This window comes from Schistocerca nitens, chromosome 4, assembly GCF_023898315.1.
Source record: "Schistocerca nitens isolate TAMUIC-IGC-003100 chromosome 4, iqSchNite1.1, whole genome shotgun sequence".
Lineage (NCBI taxonomy): Eukaryota > Metazoa > Arthropoda > Insecta > Orthoptera > Acrididae > Schistocerca > Schistocerca nitens.
In genome coordinates this window covers 868,364,324-868,386,518 of record NC_064617.1, presented here as the reverse complement: position 1 = coordinate 868,386,518, position 22,195 = coordinate 868,364,324, and the positions used below count along the sequence as shown (strand labels likewise).

General features: G+C 42.2%; 1 protein-coding gene across 1 annotated transcript in view; it reads right to left on the bottom strand.

The window, feature by feature from the left end:
- Window positions 1–22,195, bottom strand: part of LOC126253340 (chromatin-remodeling complex ATPase chain Iswi) — a 123,325-nt gene that overhangs the window by 62,045 nt on the left and 39,085 nt on the right. Inside the window, exons 5-9 of the mRNA XM_049954606.1 lie at window positions 8,559–8,700; window positions 8,107–8,394; window positions 5,048–5,116; window positions 4,846–4,955; window positions 4,526–4,691 (exon numbers count right to left, since the gene is read on the bottom strand). Coding sequence (XP_049810563.1) covers window positions 4,526–4,691; window positions 4,846–4,955; window positions 5,048–5,116; window positions 8,107–8,394; window positions 8,559–8,700 — 775 coding nt within the window. The remainder of the gene's footprint in view (window positions 1–4,525; window positions 4,692–4,845; window positions 4,956–5,047; window positions 5,117–8,106; window positions 8,395–8,558; window positions 8,701–22,195) is intronic.

Below are 22,195 nucleotides of genomic sequence, written 5' to 3'. Positions count from 1 at the left end.
CAGCAACCTGTCACACTGGTAAATGGTTCAACATGTGAACATAACAGTCTCTATTCACAGTACCAGCATTGTTGCAACAGTCTTAAAAAATAATTAAATAAAAAAATAAGTTTAAGGATGCCCTATTATTCCAAATGATGATATACTGCACCACACTATCACTTACTGGCTGTGAAGTGGTGTTTCATAAAGCATTTCAGGATTTTCACTTGACCAGTATCTAAAGCTTTGCTTGTTAACAAAGCCTGACACATAAAAGTTGGTCCTGTTGCACATTATCAGGTTGTTACACAGGACTGGACTCATGAGTTCCAGCAGTTCCCAGCAAAACCATATTCTCTATGGGAGGACGACCTCTTATGTCTTCCTTGCATGATGTTTGTTCAATACAATGTCTTTTCAGAAAATGTCGAGTCTTGGCCACTCAAAGTCTGTAAATGTTATTCAACTGACAAACACACAAAATGTTCGAACTAAGTACGCCTACCACTGCAGCTCCGGCATCTCAGTGGCAGTGATGTAATCATTCATGGCATCACCCTCATGCCACGGTGGCAGCTATAGGAAACGCAGCGGCTTGACTGGCGGCATTCGTATTTGAAAGTGTGGCCGACTGGATAGCGACCAATACCAGAAACCGTTTTCAGTTTTTACTATCTGAATTTTGTACGGGTGGTGTTGCAGTTCCTTGTTCAACATTGCAATCCAATGTGTCGATTTCCAGCACACGCTTGCGAGCAGAACACATAGGACTTTGGCTGAAGGTTTCTTCCAATCTTGCAATATTCTTCTGTGCGCACATGCATTTTGCAATTGCACCCCTCTTTTACACTGTATCACCCATTTTCTCGAAGTTCTGTACTCGCACTTTGACAGCAACTGCCGATAGGACTAGGGCACGACAGGCAATATTGTAATGAACATGAAATATGTGCTGCACGACAATGTAGCTGTCATTGTTTTTGTAAAATGCCTTCATGTCAGCAGCACATTGTTTGCCTAGCGTAACATGCCACTTCAGCGTTGCTGAGGTAATAAGTTCAAAGGTCAGAAGGTAATGACAACAGGACCAGCCCTTGTAAAATAGTGTGGCATTCAAATCAACTTTCAAGATGAGAATAGCTATGTTTAAAATATTTGACTGCAACACTGAAACATGAAAAATTAATCAAACTTCATATGCTGTTTACCAACCTCACTCACAAGCAAGAAAGTTAAAACTATTAACACTGCATTTGACTTAAAATACACTTTTACAATACTGATGCATTAATACAAAAAAAGACTAACACAACAGGTCATGAAAATGTGGTTGGGTTATCACTTCTTCCTTGTAAATACAGAACCCCCTAACTAAAAACATGCAGAAAGTTAAAACTTAATGTAAAACTTTAATCCCCTTGGCAGATAAAATAAGATGGGAGACCAATTGATAATTGACTATTGCCCTCTTGCTGCAACAAAATAAAGATTCAGTAGATGCCCCAGAAAACAAATACCTGGTTCAATCTAAATTAATTAAAATTAAAATTTTAAAAACACAACTGAGATTCTGACTGTATGAAAGTATATCAGCAGCAAGAAAATCAATACTTTCACTATGTGATTAGTAATTATAATGTTACTGACAACTATGACACTAAAGTGGAGATACAACATACGGTTTTCTGATACCCTTTAACCAAAGAAGATGCAGTAAATATTCTAAAATTCAAATTGAGAATGACTTCATACACGAGTAACTTGGAAGTAGAGACCCTCGGTGACACAAAGCAGCTTTTCACTTAATAAATGCAAGTCTTCTGCTCCAGATAGTATAGCAATTACATTCCTTTCAGAGTCTGCTAAAGAAATAACTGATTTTTTTTGCAATCAATGAAAGATTCTTACCTCAAGACAGGAGAGTTTCACAGGTCATGCCAATACTCAAGAAAGGAAATAGGAGTAAACTGCTGAATTACAGACCCCTATCACTGACATAAATTTGCAATAAGATCTTGGAACATATACTGTGTTTGAACATTATTAAATACCCCAAGAAAAACTATCCATTGACATATAGCCAGCAGAATTCAGAAAATATTGTTCTTGTGAAATACAACTGGCTTTTTATTCACATGAAGTAATGAATGCCATCAACAGGGGATCTCAAGTTTATTCCACATTCCTAGATTTCCAGAACACTTTCGACACAGTTCCTTATAAGCAGCATCTACTACATTTGTATGCCTATTGCGACAGCAAGCACTACCTAGTATGTTCCAAAATGCTGTGCATAAGAACAGGATTCTTCTGGAGCTCATACCTTCTTCTGGGGATCATAAGTTGGGTTCTATTGGTGATGGAAAGGTAGGGTCAAGTGTTTTGGATAGCCCTTAGGCTGTGGACCGTTTGTATACCAAACAGAAGGATTGTCTCAGTGTCACTATTGTAGAGCATAGGGTCAAAGTATAAATATTACATACTTCCTTCTGCTTAGGCAAATGGCAATCCCCCCCCCCCCTATCCCCCCCTTCCATCTGACGTAGTCTACAGTGAGGCTTATGGAGGCACCATTAGTTTATGGGTGGTTCTTTAGAAAATGCCCCACGAAGTTTTTTTTTTGCCTTTTATTGGTACCAAAACTGGGCCATGGATTCCAAGATGGCTAAGCATTTTCAAGATATAGTCCCAACATCCTGATCTCAAAGCGAAACTGAAAATTTTCTCAATATCTTTATCAGTTTTTGAGATACAGAGGTTCAAAGTTAACCTACTTCTACATTTAAAATCCAGTATAAGGCGAAATGTAAGTTCAAATGTGTGTGAATTCCTAAGGGACCAAACTGCTGAGGTCATTGGTCCCTAGACTTACACACTACTTAAACTAACTTACGCTAAGAACAACACACACCCATGCCAGAGGGAGGACTCAAACCTCCGGCGGGAGGGGCCATGCAGTTCGTGACATGGGGCCTCTAACCGCACGGCAAAATGTAAGTGATAGATAACCACAGCAAAACACGCACTTCACAAAAATCACGAACTAAACAAAGCAAATTGTGTAATATTCTCAGGAATGCCTGTCATGGTTATCACATACAGCACATTTGGCAAAAAAATTATCAGCCTGCATTTGCTATGGCAATTTCTGCCACAGCAACCAACATCCACACAAGGAAAGTAGTATATCATGCGTACTTCGAATTTGTGGTGTGAAACAACAACAACAGTATCTTTCGTTTTTTTTTTTTTTTTTTGGGGGGGGGGGGTAACAGGAAACATGAGAAGAATGATAATCTTATGGAAAAAAATATACATAAATGTGTGTAAAGAATGGTGAAGAGTGCCTTATTAAGGGGTATGAATACATAATGTCTTCTATCCCTGCTGATATGCAAACTAACTCTTTTTACAAGCAACAAATCTGATCATTTTCATTAAATAATTTCCAGTATATGTAGAGTACTAGGAACAAAGGGAAATTCACACTTGCTACCCATCTGATTGCCTACTGCTCTTTGCCTAAACTCCACCTAACATTTTGAGAAAACTGTAACACTAAATGGGTAACTGACTTAGTCAAAGACAATTCATACTGCATCACAAGCTTTTATCAAATGAAAAATAAAATATGTGTGTGTAGGTGTGTGTTTTCCACATCCCCTCATAATACACTGGACTGATTTCCACTAAACTTGATATACACATCCCTTACTGTCGGGCAACAGCTGCTGTGTGGGTAGGAACCATCTCCCTATCATGGTTCAGGAGATATGACATCGTAAACAATGAGATGCATGAAAAACTACTGCATCATGCACAAGGTTTAAATTTATTACTTCTGCACTACTAACTGTATATCGCAATAAATTTCGCTGGCAGTATCCATATAAGCCGCTAAATGCGCCTACAAAAGTATGTTGTGATACCATACATTGTTCAGGAGATATGACATTGTAAACCTGAGCTTCATGAAAATGTGCCGCATCGTGCATAAAGTTTTAGTACTTTATCCTTTAATGCTAATACACTCCTACAGTTAATAACTTAAGGAAATAGATGACACCTGACAACTTTCAACTGTGCAGTGCAAACAGATGCAGGCAAAAACAATAGCCTTCTATAACCTATGAAGAAGAGCTGCTATAGAGATGTTCGCAGAATCACGCTGCACATTTCCAACTGCCTGGAAATTTAACTAGAAATATTATTTATAATCAAGTTCAGAATTAAATAAACATTAGAGAGAATTTATATTTTGCATACTGTTTCTCAATTGGGATACTGTACTTACATATCTGCATGTCATACATACTTCTTTGTATGACTGATTCATAATATCAAAAGTGTTTTCACGAATACACAGAACTGAAATTTTCTCAATATTACACTACAAATACAGTTCCTTTTTCATTTTTGTTTGTAATAGAAAATTGGCAAAATGAATACTGGGGCAAAACCAGGTTCGTCAGCTAGTACAAATATAACATGAGTTTAACTCAAAACAAAAAGCTTGAAATTAGGCAAGATGAGCAAACTGTACCAAATGTTCGTCTGTGGTGAAAGGTGGTCCCGGTTCTGCACCATCGAACAAATACGGGTGATTGGAACATTTGCGCAGCTGCATCAGAATGTTCTGAAGTCGCATCTTTTCTATTTTTCCCGCACCATTCACGACATCTATATCTTTCATGAGGACCTTAGTATACCTAAATTACAAAAAAACATTAGGTTATGTACAGACAAAGTAATATACATTTAAAAAACAATAAAACTAAAGCAATGGCAAAGCTATCACAAATTATTTATACTGTGTCAGTATTTGTTAGGCACAATACTACATTTTAGCCTGCATTTCCTTACCACTCTCGTTGCATTTTACTCAGTCCTACATAAACTTTCACTTCTTTCTTGGGTTTCAGCCTCTTTTCCACTTCGCTCTTCAAGCGTCGCAGTAAGAATGGCCGCAGTACCTGTTGCATTTATGTCCAAAATGAACTTCACTGATTTGGGGTATTGTTACAATGTATGTGGACCAATAGAACAAAGGTGTTATTTTACTTACAGCATGCAATCGTTCCACAAGTGCATTGTCACCTAGAAAACTATTGGTGTCAAACCAAGAGTCAAAATCCTGAAAAGCAAAAAGAAAGGTATGCCCAGAAATAATTATTAAATATTTTATTCATAGCATACAGGCATACCGTATTTACTCGAATCCAAGCCGCACTTTTTTTTCCGGCTTTTGTAATCCAAAAACCCGCCTGCGGCTTAGAATAGAGTGCAAAGTATGCGGCAGTTCTGAAAAATGTTGGTAGGTGTCGCCAAAACTAACTTCTGCTGTCGAATATATGTAGCGCTACACAGGCATGTTTTGCAGGCACAAAGAGAAGTACTGGCGCGAAAACCTCTGCGCCAGTAAAAAAAAAAAAAAAAAGGTGTGGAAGATGAGCTTCTTTCTCTGCCCCGAGTTTCGACCACTGCATTTTCGTACATTATCCAACGAAGTAAATACAAATTCCATATTGTTCATCTTTGAATGTAACTGCATTTCAATTTACTATGAAAATCCGACTGGCAAGACTGTTGGGGATGTTTGTCAAGGTGGTCAACTCTACGTTCTGAATTTTTTCCTACCTGTGAGAAGAGATGATTGCTAATAGGAACTTTTGTGAAAGCGCGCACAAAAGCAAGACATGCCGCGATTGGCGACAGGTCGTAAACACTCACTATCAGAATGCGACAAACAATGCATGACACAGTACAGTAATGCATTTTCAGCTTAGAGTGACGTAAACAGCTATAACAAAGAGAACGGCAATTAGATCAAAGAAAAATAAGCAATCGATTCAAACCAGATGAAGCACGTGAAAAAGGAAGGGTACCCGTATAAATACGGACCTGCCTGACGCATAGCAATGGCTACCTGGTAAAGATTAACTGCTAAGCTCACGACTCGAACCAAACTACTGTAGCTGTATCGTCATTCATTTGACCTACATTCTGTCTCATATTACAATGGACCAACTTTGTTTCGATTTGGAGGCGTGGCCGAAAACTTTTCTCTCCCCTTGAATTTTGAGTCTCAAATTTCAGGTGCGGCTTAGATTCGGGAAAATTTTTTTCCTTTATTTCGAGTCTCATTTTTCAGGTTAGGTTTTTAGATTCGAGTGCGGCTTAGATTCGAGTAAATACGGTAAACACAATTACTCAACTTTTTTAAATCATTTTTTTTAAATCATTTCTCTGCTGCATGAGGACTACCATTAAATTACCAGTGCATGGAGATGAAACTGACAGGTCCTTTAAAAATATGATTTGAAATTTCAAATAAAATACTCGCTTCCCAGGTTGGTGGACTGGCCATGAAGCACCAATTGCATGCCACCTTGCTTCCCAGACTGGACACCACTGGATATCTTTCTCTGAGGTTTCATTAGAGTTCGTGTATATGTTCCTCCCCAACCAAACAATGTAGCTAACATGAAAAATCAAATCTACACTGCCAATGCACAAGTTATGGCTGATTTGGTGCAATGTATGTGATAAGAAATTGATTACTGACGGGATGTTTGCCTCATCACAAATGGTACTCACATCGAACCAAAACGGCACTTGACACTTTCATGTAAAACTTGTGGTTGTTTGCCACAAAATGACACACCTATAGATTCTGTTCTGTAAGTTATCTCCATAAATTTCTATATCATTCCAAAACCGTAAAATTCTTTTTGACTCACCCTGTGTGTGTGTGTGTGTGTGTGTTGTGTGTGTGTGTGTGTGTGTGTGAGAAGGGGGGGGGTGGAGGGGGGGGAGACATGTCCAACAGAACAGACACCACACACACTGTGACTGAGTGGCCGTGAATATCAATATTCAACTTTGCCAACAGTGGCAATATTGGGGCACTGAAATATATCAGTGATCCGAGCTGAAAATTTGTTTTGGGCTGGGATTCGAACCTGGATGCTCCACTTCTGTAGAATGGTTGCCTTAACTGCCTCAGCCATCCAGGCACAGCTCCTAAATAACACAAATTTCCAACTCTTCACATGCCAATGCAGTGCTGCTGTCCATGTAACCCCTCAATTGCAGCACGACCTGTACTCCCATGAAAGGAAATGAAACCTGATGTGCATTTGTAGTGAAGGACGCATATTTTACCTGCCCAGCGTATATCTGTGTGTGTGTGTGTGTGTGTTCTGTCAGATTTAGATAGTGTTATAAGAGAAAAACAATGGAATATAATAAAGCATATAGTACATCCTTTACATTTGATACCAGCAATTCAGGGCCTGTATGAAAACACATCATTATTGTTGCAGCCACAGAGACAGAACCAGCAAAAAAAGGAGTGAGGCAATGAGTTAATTCATCCTCGTAACACTATTAATTTAATACTTACATCAATGACACTTTTTGCAGACAGAGTTAAGGTAAGCATGGTGTACAGATGAATGATTTGCCAGTATTAAAAGCACTTCTTTACACCAACAACATTAAACTGATTTGTAGGAAAGGAATTGACCTGCAGGTATCTGCAATTTTCAAAGCAAACACTCAAAAAAACTTTTTTGACAGGTAAACACTTGACTTGAATCGAAATGGTCATTAACAATAAAAAAATAGATATCTCACACACACACAAATGCCACTCATAACATATACACACAGGACTGGAGAGAGAGAGAGAGAGAGGAGTGTGTGTGTGTGTGTGTGTGTGTGCGTGCATCCATTTGACGAAGGCCTTACTGGCCAAAAGCTTTATTTGTGACAATCTTTTTGTTGAGCCTATCTGTGACTCAGCATCTCCGCTATATGGTGAATAGCAACTTTAATTTTCATAGTACAGTAAAAATATTTGACACTCACAGTTAAAAGAAATTATTATGATAATACAGCAGAAAAAAAACTGATTATCTGAAGCATTTGATACCGATTTGCAAACTCACAATGATTTTTGCCTTTCAGCATAACCTAAGCCTCGATCTACACTGTCACCGCAACATACATTCCAAAAAATAACAGCAACAAATGCAATATTGTCAGTGTTATTTTATCTTCCTGTTTGCACATGTATGACATTACACACATCATTATATCACAGGACGATAATATACTTACATCTGCTGATGAGAATACTTCAGGAAGTAGAAAATTTAGCAAAGACCACAGCTCATGGAGATTATTTTGGAGAGGTGTTCCTGTCAACAGAAGCCTATTTGTCGTCTTGAATTCTCGTACAATTTCAGAAAGCTTTGACTTTTCATTTTTTATCCTATGAGCCTCATCTATAACCATGTAGCGCCAGTTAAACTTTTTGAAGACACCTTTTTCCTTAATAACCATCTCATATGATGTTACGCAGACATCCCACTCGCCTGGCATCAGTGTTTCACGTATAAAAGCATTCTGGAAGAACAATGGAAAGTTATGTTAATATACATATGATTTGAAGCTACTTTCTTTTGCTTATATCCAAAAATAGCTTGAAAATAATCAATAAGGTAAAAGAAATTTATTTAGAATGTTTCCGTCTATGGTAAAAGTACTAGAATTTCTGCTGCGATAATTACCCTTGTTTCCTGATCACCAATTAAACATACTGCTCTAAGAGAAGGACACCATTTTTTAAATTCATTCATCCAGTTAGCTAAAGTTGATTTTGGAACTATTACAATATGAGGACCAGGAATACTCCGATAATGCTTCATGTACCTGAAACAAGATGAAAAGAATATTTGAATTTTGAGTTACTTACAGTAAAAGAGAAAGGACATTTAAGGCATGTGCAGGACACTGGTACTAAGTCAAAAATACTACAGTTGACTTAGGATAACATGCACTTCAATTATTGTCAAACTTGCCTTGTATTCTTTATAAGATATTATTTGCACAGAGGAAGGAAGGAACATTAGGATTTAATGCCCTGTGTAGCTGAAGGATCTTACCGACAGACCCTCTTTGAATTTCTTCACACAGGGTTTGAAGTTCAGTGTCTGGACATCCATTTCTTTAAGCAGGGGGAGAAACGCACGCACGCACGCACGCACGCACGCACGCACACACACACACACACACACACACACACACAGAGTAATGTGTCTGTTCTTCAGATTGCAAGCATTAGTATCCTCAAATTCTGAATTGCTGCATGTTAAAAATGCATTCACATAAAACTGCAGATTACATTAATATAGACTTCTTCTCCACTGCAGCTGCGAGCTGGAGTCTGAAAGTTTTGATAAATTTTTGACTTTCTGCTACATAATAGAAAGCATTTCTTCTGGACACAATTACATTACCCCTTCTGTTACAATTTGTATATGTAAGGCAAGACTTCACATATGGTTAGTTGGGTTGTTTGGTTTAAATGCGAGGTGGGGGGTGGGAGACCAAACTGCTAGACCATCAGTCCCTCATTCCGATTAAAATAATTCCTCAACGGAGGGTGTAAAATAATCAAGGCGTACAAAACACAGCTGGAAGATAGGACAAAACCACAAGAATGACAGAAGGGCAACGAATGCTAAAATGGACAAGAAAACCAGAGAGACGCAAGAAATTGTAAAAGAGATCAAAACAAGAGAGCAGATTACCACAGCTGGCTGATCATGAGAATAAAAAGAACCAGCAACTCTGCAACACATTAAAACCTCCACCCTAAAAGCATTAGGGTGGAGAACACAGAGGGACAAAGGACATGTGCAAAAACTTAGATCAAATGATAAGATCCACCCTCATGAATGAAACGTAAAACTAAAGCTGCTGTTGAGGCATTGTTGCCCAACAGCGAAGGTAGTGTGCTGGGAAAGTTAAAAGTTCACCGCAGAGCAGCTAAAAGTGAGCAGTCCAGCAAGAGGTGGTCAACTGTCATTTACGAGCCACAGCGACACCGATGTGTGTCGTCCTACTGCAGGAGGTAACCATGCGTTAGCCAAGTATGGCCAATACGGAGCCGGCAGAGGACAACTGATTCCATGTGAGAGGACTGCATGGAAGACTTCCACATTCATAGTCTCCTTAATGACACACAGTTTGTTGTGCGTACTGTTATGCCATTCCGTCTCCCAAAGCTGAAAAACCCTGTGACATAAGACAGAACACAGGTCAGTTTCGAAGATGCCCATCTCCAGGAGCATTTTCTGCGTAGCTTGTTTGGCCAGCCTGTCGGCAAGTTCGTTGCTTGGAATTCTGATGTGTCCTGGGGTCCACACAAACACTACTGAACAATGGGACAGTTTCAGGGCATAGATGGACTCCTGAATGGATGCTACCTAAGGATGGTGAGGGTAGCACAGGTAGATAGCTTGTAGGCTGCTCAAGGAGTCAGTATACAGGAGAAATGACTTGCCAGAGCATGAGCAGATGTGCTCAAGAGCACGAGATATGGCCACCAGCTCTGGAGTGAGAACACTGCGACCATCTGGCAAGCAATGCTGTTCGATATGTCCTCCATGAACACACGCAAAGCCATCGAGCTGCCAGCGTAAACCATTTCATGGCCCCGGTACATGTTGAGAATCGAGAGGAAGTGATAGCGGCAAGCCGCAGGGTTAACAGAGTCCTTAGGGCCATGCAAAACGTCCAAAGAATCTGCGGCCTAGGTGTACACCATGGAGGTGTATGTGAATGAAGGAAGGACTCCAGTTCAGACAGAGGGGACTGGACGTGATCCGCGATCGTAAGACCTAACCTGGGCTGCCAATGCGCGAGATGAACCGCTGTGGTTGGGAAAATGAGACAGTAATTCAGATGCGCAGGAGAAGTACGAATGTGTGCGAGGTAACTGGCGAGCAGTTGTGCAGGCCTAACCTTCAATGGATGGACACTGGTCTCCAGACTCGCTCTAAAACTTCCTCTCGCTAGGCGAACGCCACAGAGGTGGACTGGGTCAAGTAAACGCAATGCCAAACCGTAAACCAGACTCCCATAGTCAAGGCGGGATTGAACAAGGGCTTTGCAGAACTGCAGCAGAGTAGAGCGATCTGCAGCCCAGTTGGTGTTGCTCAGGCAGTGGAGGGCATTGAGGTGCTGCCAGCGCTTCTTCTTAAGCTGACGAAAGTGAGGTAGCCAAGTCAATAGGGCTACGAAAACCAGTCCTAAGAATCGATATGTCTCCACTACAGTGAGTGGATCGTAATTAAGTTAAAGTTCTGGTTCTGGACGAACAGTGCGACGCCAAAAGAAATGCATGACACACGACTTTGTGGCTGAAAACTGGAAGTTATGGGCTAGAGCCCATGACTGCGCCTTGTGGATGGCTCCCTGTAGGCGCTGCTCAGCAACACCAGTACTGGAGGAGCAGTAGGAAATGTAGAAGTCATCTGCATACAGAGAAGGTGAGACCGACGACCTACAGTTGCTGCTAGACCGTTAATAGCTACTAGGAATAGAGATACACTCAATATGGAACCCTGCAGAATGCTGTTCTCCTGAATACAGGGGTAACTATGGGAGGCACCCACTTGGACACGGAAAGTACGGAGCAACAGGAAGTTTTGGATAAAAATCAGGAGCGGGCCCCGAGTCCCCACTCATACAATGTAGCAAGTATATGATGCCGCCAGGTCGTGTTGTATGCTTTACATAAGTCAAAAAAGACAGCAACCAGATGTTGGTGTTTGGAAAACGCTGTTTGAATGGCAGACTCGAGGGACACAAGATTATCAGTGGTAGAGCAACCATGGTGGAAGCCGCGCTGACATGGAACCAGTAGGCCACGTGGCTCTGGGAGAAATCCAACTGCTGACACACCAGACGTTGTAGCAGCTTGCAAAGAAAGTTGGTGAGGCTGATGGGCCGGTAGATATCCACATCAAGTGGGTTTTGACCAGGTTTGAGCACTGGAATGATGGTGCTCTCCCGCCACAGCGATGGAAAGACACCATTGCACCCGATCCGGTTGAAGATGCCAAGGAGATGTCACTTGTAGTCAGATGAGAGATGTTTAGTCATCTGACTGTGGATCCGATCCGGCACAGAAGCTGTGGCAGGGCAATGTGCAAGGGCGCCGAGGAGCTCCCACTCTGTAAATGTGGTGTTATAGGGTTCACTGTGGCATGTAGTGAACGAGAGGACTTTCCTTTTCATCCGCAGTTTGAGGGTGTGAAAGGCTGGGGGTAGTTCTCCTATGCAGAGGCTCAAGCATAGTGCTCAGCAAAGTGCTCAGCAATTGCTTTTGCGATAGTAAATAACATGCCATTGATGTTAATGCCACGGGCACCTGTTGGGGTCTGGTACCCAAAGAGATGTCTGATCTTCATCCAGACTTGAGAAGGTAACATATGGCATGCAATGGTAGACACATACGTCTCCCAACACTCCTGTTTCCGTTGTTTTATAAGCTGGTGAATGCAGGCATGGAGAAGCTTAAAGGCTATTAGGTGCTGTAAGGAAGGGTGCTGCATATGTTACTGCAGAGCTCGCCGATGCTCTTTAATTGCATCAGTGACTTTCGGCGACCACCAAGGGACTGTCTTTCATCGGGGGGCATCCAATAAAAGAACAAGACATCGCGTTTTCTGCCGCAGAAACGATCATTGTAGTGACCTGCTCAATGACAACATCGATGGCATCATGTGGGGGAGATTCAGCGGTGACAGCAGAGGTGAAGGCCTCCCAGTCTGCCTTGTTTAAAGCCCATCTGGGTAGGTGTCTGTGGGCATGATGCTGGGCGAGTGACAGGAAGATGGAGAAGTGGTCACTACCACACAGGTCGTCATGTGCTCTCCAGTGGACAGATGAGAGAAGGCCAGGACTGCAAACTGAGACATCAATGGCTGAATATGTGCCACGTGTCACACTGAAATGAGTGGGGGCACCTGTATTTAAGAAGCAGAGGTCGAGTTGTGACATTAAATTTTCGACCTCCCAACCTCGGTCAGTAAGCATGGCACCAACCCACAAAGGGTTATGCATGTTAAAATACCCCAAAAGTGGGAAAGGTTTAGGGAGTTGATCAATCAGTGCAGCCAATACGTTCAGGGGTACTGCTCCATCTGGAGGAAGATATACATTGCAGACAGTTATTTCCTGCATCGTCCGTATCCTGACAGCAACTGCTTCAAGAGGGGTTTGAAGGGGCACAGGTTCACTACATACTGAGTTCAGGACACAGACGCAAACTCCACCTTGACACTCTATTATAGTCGCTACGGTTCCTGTAATATACATTACAGCCGTGGAAGGCAGGGGTCCGCATTGCCGGGAACCAGGTTTTCTGGAGGGCAATGCAGAAAGTAGGTGTAAAGCTTAACAGATGCCGTAGCTCAGACAGGTGGTGGAAAAAACCACTGCAATTCCACTGGAAGATTACGTGATCGTGAGACTGAGAAGGCATGAAACACTCAATGAGGCAGTCTACGCCTCAGGGTAACCTGCTGCCACCAGATGAGAACCTGTGCGATCGACATCCATTGTGTCTGAGGGCCCAGCGAGATATAGATCCTCAGCAGACACCAGAATCCCCACCTCATCCACAGACACAGAGCTTGTAGGTAGTGTTGGTATGGGTGCCACCACAGTGCCTTGGTTCTTGGAGTCTTTTTCTTTTTAATTAACTTCTCATTTTCTTTTTAGGTTTCTCTCACTGCTCCTTAGGTTTGTCCAACTGGGAGGGCTTCACTGACTCAGTCTCAGGGACTGAGGAGGACTATGAAGCCCTATGACCAGGTACCTGTGGTTGCTTCAGCCACTAGCGGGTGTCAGCTCTTTGCCACTGGTAGGAACCTGGGAAGGGAGTGACCCAAGGGATCCCTTCCTGGTGAGAGGAGCCGAAGAAGACATACACTTCTCCAGCTGGGAAATGGAGACTGACGTCCCAATGACGTGGGGAGGGGGGTAGTGTGGAGGGGGGGGGGGTTGTGTTGCTCCTGAAGTAAGTTGTGCACGAGCAACAGGGAGGGAAATGTCACCCACCATCAATGAGGCAGGTGGAGTCTGACAGCTCTGAGAGCTAACTGTACGCAGCAGAACGGAAGATGGTAGAACCGGTGTCATAGCGGCGGTGTAGGTTGACTTCATATGCACAGGATGTCGCCTCTCATATTTCCTCTCAGCCTCAGTGTAGGTCAGTCGGTCCAGGGTCTTGTACTCCATTATTTTTCTTTCTTTCTGGAGAATCCTGCAATCTGACGAGCAAGGCGAATGGGGCTCTCCGCAGTTGACATAGATGGGAGGGGGGCGCAAGGAGTATTGGAATGTGAAGGACGTCCACAATCCCGACAGGTGATGCTGGAAGTACAGCGAGAAGATCTATGGCCGAACTTCCAGCATTTAAAGCACCGCATCGGGGGAGGGATGTATGGGTTTACGTCACAGTGGTAGACCATCACCTCGATCTTCTCGGTCAATGTGTCACCCTCTAAGGCCAAGATAAGGGCACTGGTGGGAAACCGATTATCCCTCGGACCCTGTTGGACACGCCGGACGAAATGGACACCTCGCTGCTCTAAACTGGCCTGCAGCTCATCATCAGACTGCAAAAGAAGGTCCATGTGAAATATGATACCCTGGACCATATTTAAGCTCTTATGGGGCGTGATGGAAACAGAAACATCCCCCAGCTTGTCATCAGAGGCGAGTAGTAACTGTGACTGGGCTGAGGATGCTGTTTTGACCAAGACCGACCCTGACTGCATTTTGGACAAGCCCTCCATCTCCCCAAACTTGTCCTCTAAATGCTCCACAAAAAATTGAGGTTTCATTGACAAGAAAGATTCCCCATCAACTTCTTTTGTACATAATATGTACTGGGGTGTATAAGCTTCACTGCCAGTCTTAGCTTGGCGTTCCTCCCATGGTGTGGCCGGGGGAGGGGAGGGAGGGGAATGATTTGGGGTTGCATCTGTTAGCAGTGAAGTTAGACCTTGATCACTTAGAGACTGCTGGTGTTTGACCATCAGCAAGAGATGATGTACTATGCTTCACGGCGTGTCAGCCACGTGACAGTAAAAAATTGTTACAATCAGTGTTGTAACACACAACCAACTCTGCACAGATGGTCCTTTGTTGCTCGTTATGGTCTTCTTCTAGGTGGCGAGGAACCCAGTGAGCCCACACCTTTCAGTACCCCCACTGATGGATGAGTGCGCCAGCACTACCAACAGAGACATCTAGTTAAGCAGTGATCTGTTTGACTGTGATTTATCAATCCCCTTGGATGAGAGTGTCCATATGTTCCAATATTGCAGGATTCACAGCTATGAGTGCGTGGCTGACAGGCGGGAGAACGGACAGGTTTGCGTGACCTTGTTGCGATGAAGACAGATAGCTTGCCCTATGACTCACTTCATGAAACTATAGGAGCTGGAGGAGGATGTGCTATAATGTCTTACAACAATTTCCCTATTTACTCATCCGAAACTGGCCAAGGGGAAAAAAAATTCTTGCATTACTTATTGAACATTCCTTGTATATTTAGTATACTCTGACTACAATATATGATACATAACATGTTACTACAGATGTTGAGAGAAACCTGTCACAGTTTGATGAATATTACATGCATTATGCTCCAGACAACAGTACCAAAAACTGAACAGGCAATCAAAATTCACCTCACTGACTAACTGTTATGATAGCTCAACGATTACAGATAAATAAATATAATTCCTAATACTGCTTTACCTAATGTTATGCCGTGTTGACACAAAACTGCAATATCCTTGGTGTTGTTGATCAAAAGCAATATATTCTCAACATAACTGCGCTGCTAGGCAGGTAACAGATACTTAGTCATACTGTACTGCCATTCATCGTGCCGTGCCCCCCCCCCCGGCATGGTCCTCAGTTTACAGAGTGATCATACAAACAGAGTGTGTTTCCCACATGTGGCCAGTGTCAAATGAAAGGCACTGTGGGGTGGGGGCGAAATTGCCAGCCCCATCCAACAAACAGTGGTCTGTATGGTTGATGTGAATTCCAGATTAAATGCATGGTATAAAATACAAGGGTAATCTATTTTTTTTTATAAGTACAGGACTCTGTTTGTGTGGCAGTTGGTCACACTCTTAGGAGGAGTGCTTCACGTGCTGTGTGTAAACATGCGCACGCTGCGCTGAGGCATTCAGTCTTGGCTTGGCAGCTGTTGAGAATAGAGCTCCCGTTGGATGTTACTGCCAAGCTCAAATTGCATGCAGTTATTCAGTTTTTGAATGCAAAGTGCACTGCGCCAATTGAAATCCATTGCCAATTGACAGAAGTGTATGGTGAGTCGTGCACGGATGTCAAAAATGTTCGTAAATGGTGTAGAGAGTTTGCAGCTAGTCGGACCGAAATTCATGATGAACGAAGGAGCGGGAGAGCATCAATTTCTGAGGAGACAGTGTTGAAGCTTGAGCAAAGCATGCGTGTGCCAATTGACAGAAGTGTATGGTGAGTCGTGCACGGATGTCAAAAATGTTCGTAAATGGTGTAGAGAGTTTGCAGCTAGTCGGACCGAAATTCATGATGAACGAAGGAGCGGGAGAGCATCAATTTCTGAGGAGACAGTGTTGAAGCTTGAGCAAAGCATGCGTGAAGAGGAATGCTGAGCAAGGGCGTACACATTCTCCATGACAACGCTCGCCCACACACCGTTCGGCAAACCATTGCTCTTCAGCAACAGTTTCAGTGGAACATAATCACCCACCCACCCTAAAGTCCTGACTTGGCACCCAGTGACTATCACCTGTTCCCTAAGTTAAAAGAACATTTGGCCGGAAAGCCACTCAGCTCCGATGACGAGGTGAAAGAAGAGGTTCATAACTTTCTGAACAGCATGGCGGCGAGCTGGTATGACATGGGCATACAAAAACTGCCACAGTGTCTACAAAAATGCCTCGAGAGAAAAGGTGATTATGTCGAAAAATAGCTACATGTTCAAGCTGTAAACTGATGTAAACCATTGTAGAAATAAACAGGTCTATATACTTATAAAAAAATAGGAGACCTTACTTTTGGGATTAACCTCGAAGTATGGCCATAGCCTTACACTGTCGATTAGTCAAGAAACTCACAAAGTTTACATTCTAGGTGATGTGTGCCTGACAACAAATCAGCACCTCTACTATACACCTTTACTCTTAAATTATTTTCATTCTATGAGGACTTTCTATTACTAACATAAAGTTCAAATATTTTGAAAAATGTAAAAGTGTAATGGGCTTGGAAAAGGGAATCCTAAGAACCGCACCCAATGTGTTGGGTCACTATACCCAGACAAAACTGTCAAACGAATATGCCAAGGATCTCTCCAGATTTCATATTTGTGAGGTACCAATCCCTTGTTCAATGGTGTGCGGCTGTGGAACTGTAAGTTAGCAACAAATAAGTTGGACCTAGTTTGCACAATGCAGAACAAATGCACAATTGCTGGAACTGAAACAAATAGTAATATATATTGCAAATTTTTAAAAACTTCTTTCCATTCTTGATAAAACTGATCTTCAAGTATTCTGTAATGTAAAGGTATTACCGAATGAGAGCATCAACCTCTGTCTAGCTTAGGGATAGTCAAGAACTCTGCACGCATGCCGATCTCTCACACCGGACTGCACACTCCCCCCACCACTACACCACCTTGTCCAAGAGAGAAGATGAGAAACTGTGAATGTGCCACATTAGACGGTGAAACAGTCATAAAGGAAGAATGAACAACATACACAGCATGGTTACATATTTTTCAACAACATGGAACCCAAACAAAACAAATTTTCAAAATAATGTCAATGAACAGATAAAAAAATCTACTCACCAAGCGACGGCAGGGAAAACACACACACACACACACACACACACACAAAAGGATTTAACTTTTACAAGCTTTCGGACCCAGTGGCTCCTTCTTCTAGCAGAAGGGTTGAAGGGAAAGGAAGAGGGGCGAGGGGTGTAGGAAAAGGGCTGGAGAGGTTTAGTGAAAGGGGCACAGTTTAGAAAAGTCACCCAGAAACTCAGGTCAGGGGAGACTTACCAGACGGGATGAGAAGGAAAGACTGATTGTTAGGGATTGCACTGGACGAGATTTGAAAACCTTAGAGCTCAAAGGTGGAAATCAATAAAAGCAGGTCTTAAATCAAAAAATCACTCCAAGCAAGGCCCTTTTCTTAACCCAAATATTTCACTGTAATATACAATGTCTTTATACTCTTAATTCAATTACAAAAAAACTGTTGCAACTGACAGTGTAATAATGCGTTCAACTTCAAAAATTTACTGCCATATCACCAGTTTCATCAAATGCTCCATGCCTACAAATTTAGCACAAAGTGCTTCTATATGTAAAATTCCCATACAAACTGACTGTTTGCTGTAATTTTTTGTTTACTCACCATCCATAAAATCTTTTGTGCCTGATGTTGTGATGCCATTCCCTAGCAAATTTGCAGCACCTGTCGATTATGTGAAAGCATAATAGACACTGAGAATTTTCATCTTCCTCTTCTGTGATTCCCATTAATTTTCAGAGGCTTGTGACAACAGATTGCTAGATTGACTCTTTTGTGCAAACAGCTACTGGACCCGTGAACTTACTTCATACCACTAACAAGTAATGAAGAATAAAAAGTGCTGACCCCACAATTCTGTCGAACTGAAGGACGTTGCGCTGACCGAAAAAATGCTGCACCCAATGCCAAAAGAAACAGTATAGCATTGCACTACTAAATGGGATGTTGTGCTGTACCAAGTAGTTCCGAGAAGGACTGAGCAAAGGCCAACACGTATTGAGTAGTGTCAAGATAGATCGAACCTTGGACCGCACACATGCTGCACATTTTGCACACAGAATATTTAAATATTGTGGCTGACCCTGGTCTACATGATGGCTTTGAGAGCAATTAAAAATGTTTCAGCCTTTCACTCAGCTCTGACTGCCAGGTATCATGATGAGCAGGCGTCTGATGTCATCTGATGTGAAACGATTGATTAAATTTGGAACATACCCAATGCTCTTTCAACACAGTCATAGTATTCAAACACAAGCTGATTAATGTAGAGTCATTCCCATCCTGCCAAGAACCCATCTACAGTGCCTCCTCCTGGTTGTTGTTCTATCTGGGTGGGGCCCCCACTTGTTGTATCAGTCCTTCTAGGAAGATCTCCAAGTACATGTTGGATGGAACCTTAGAGTCATTGAGCCGTTTTTCATTAACATGTTGTTTTTGTATATCACTTCAGGTATTTTACTGGCAGTATTTAATTCACATGATTGAGTTTGAAATTATAAAATTTCATCTTTAGGCTTGCAGTCCAACTCAACCACAAAAATTGAAGTACATAAATTGATCCAAAATTTGCAGGAAAGTTTTGGTAGACTGTAAATATTTTTGGATTAATGGAGACCACTCACCAAAAAGCAGAAGTGCTGATTCATCAACACACGCACACAAAAAGAAAGAAAAGTTGCTAGCTTTCATCAGAGTAATCCTTTTTCAAGCTAGAGTAAAGCGGGTATTACACAACAACCTGCTGTGAATGGTACTGGTCTAGCGCACCAGCCGTCCAGTGGTATAACGAGTGAAACTATGAAAATTAGCAGACACATTATCCACGCACCAGAATAGAGAGCAGTTCTAGATTGCCGTCAATCCGCACATGCACAATAGGCAGGGATAACTCATGCATGTGCAGAAAGGGGTGCCACGGTGCATTCTGCTTGTTATTTGCTTACTGTTAGGTTGCTAGTAGCTAATTTCAGATTTTCTGTTGTGGATTTTCCCAATTTTGTTTCAGTAAGTAGGTTTCACAAATGCGGTAAAAATCGTTTTTTTTTTTGCCAGTAGACTCTCTTTTATACAAGCTGTTTGTGAAAGCATACAGCGAGGAAAAGTGTATGTATGACCTGCTGTATCATAATAAAGTATGTCAGCAACCTCTTCTTTCTGAGTAATAAGCGTATATCTTGTCATACGCTGATTTTCGGTTTGTATCATAATGCATTAGTTTGCAAAAGTTCATGTTTGATTTGACTGTGTCTCTTGCTTTATTTCAGCATGCCAGAAAATGGAAACTGGCAGTTATAAGGGAGAAAGTCTGTGCAGTTCGGCCCAGTGGGACAGACAAGGACTGCAAAACTCTCAGGAGCACATATGTGCAGAACAGTAGTAACCTACATAAGAGAATAACAATAATAAATAATGATAAAAAACAATTTCTTATTAAATAGGAACCTTGAGATCACAAAAACAATTTGAACAAATGATGTTCCAATATATCACACGGTCCCCCTTGTGTGTCACGTGGTAGAACAAATGATTTTACAAGAGATCAGGCAATTCCATTTGCGTTTCGCACGTTATCACCATCTACTGTGCATGCACGCCAGACATATGCCACATGGATGGTGTAATAGGTCTATGTGGACCAGCCTGTAGTTACAGATAGGCACGCTTGGGGCACTGGTGCATAGGTGTACGGTTTACACGCATTGTGTAATAGAGGCTTCATACATACACACACACACACACACACACACACACACACACACACACACACACACACAGGTCCCTACTTGGTGCGGGCTGGAAGATAACTGTGCAGTGTTTGCAGCAGAGTTGGTATATGGCATGGCTGCTTTCTCAGCTGGCCTGGCTTCCCATGCAGCAGGATAAATGTGAGACAGATCTGGAATAGGAGGTGCAGGGTGGGTGGATCGGGCAGCTCTTGCGGCATGGTCTACCAAGGACATATGATCCTCACGAGAAGGGGCTGCGAATTGGGGTGGCACGGGAGGACTAAGACACTGTGGAGGACAGGTGGGCGATGGAACACCACTTTAGGAGGGGTTGGAAGTGTCTTTGGCAGGACATCCCTCATTTCAGATCATGATGAGAGATCCTGACGAAGGACACGGTTCAGTTGCTCCAGTCTGAGTAATATTAGGTGACGAGGGAGGTGCTCCTTCATAGCAGATTCTTGGGTTTGGTTGGAGGACTGGTGGTGTGTGAGTATATGACATGGGAAATCTGTTTGTGGGTTTGGAAGGTAGTGTCTGTCCACGACGGCCTCTGTCATACCTTTAGCATATTGGGCAAAGGAGTTCTCATCACTGAAGATGCATCACCCATGGTTTATCGGGCTGCATGGTAGGAATTTGTTTTTGTGTGGAAGGGATTGCAGCTGTTGAAATGCAAGTACTGGTGGCGGTTAGTGGGTTTAATGTGGACAGAGTTGTGGATGTAACCATCAGAGAAGAGGAGCTCAACACCCAGGAAGGTGGCACATTGCGTTCTACCAGGTGAAATGGGTGGAAGAGAAGATGTTGAGTAGTTTAAGGAATGCGGATAGGGTGTCTTGGCCCTGAGTCCAGATCATGAAGCTATCATCAATAAACCTGAACCACACAAGGCATTGGGAATTTTGGAAGAATATGAATGTTTCCTCTAGATGGCCCATAAACCAAATGGCATAGTACGGTGCAATGTGGGTGCACACAGCTACACCACTAATTTGTTTTTATACCTTCCCTTCAAAGAAAAAGTTGATGTGAGTCAAGATATAGATGGTCAGGTATATAAGGAATGAGACGGTGGATTTGGAATCTGAAGGGCATTGGGAGAGGTAGTGTTCAATAGCAACAATGCCTTAGGCATGAGAGAGATTGGTGTTTAGGGAGGTGGCATCAACAGTGATGAGTAGGGATCCAGTAGGTAAAGGGGTTGGGGATGATGGGGAGTCGGCGAAGGAAGTTGTTGGCAGGTTTGATGTGGGAAGCTAGGTTTCGGAGAATTAATTAGAGTTGTTGGTCAAAATCAGTAGAAATTCTTTAAGAGGGAGAAAGTGTGTGCATTTGTTTTCTGTATGTATTTTACTCTAGCTCAAAAAAGGACGATTCCCAAAGCTGTAAAGTTTTCTTTTTTTGTGTGTGTGACTATTGATAACATAACACTTCTGCTTTTCAATACATTGCTCCTTTAATCCAAGGAGAAGAAGAAGGTTCCTAGAAACAGTCACGGATCAAACTCCAAACCTTTAGATTTGTAGAATGGCACTTACCCACATGTACTAAATGTCAATTTTGAGTAAAAATTTGAAAGAAATGTTATAGTATTCACACATTCAAATTAATAGGTGTTTTCATACTACTGGGAACATACAGTGCAGTTGTGTCACTCTTTTATGTAATAATGTGACAGATGTAATAGGATGGAAGAGTTACTAAATACACAATGATACCTTAATTCCTGTATGTTTTTCTAATGTGGCCTTAGTTACTTTTCCTTATAAAGCATGA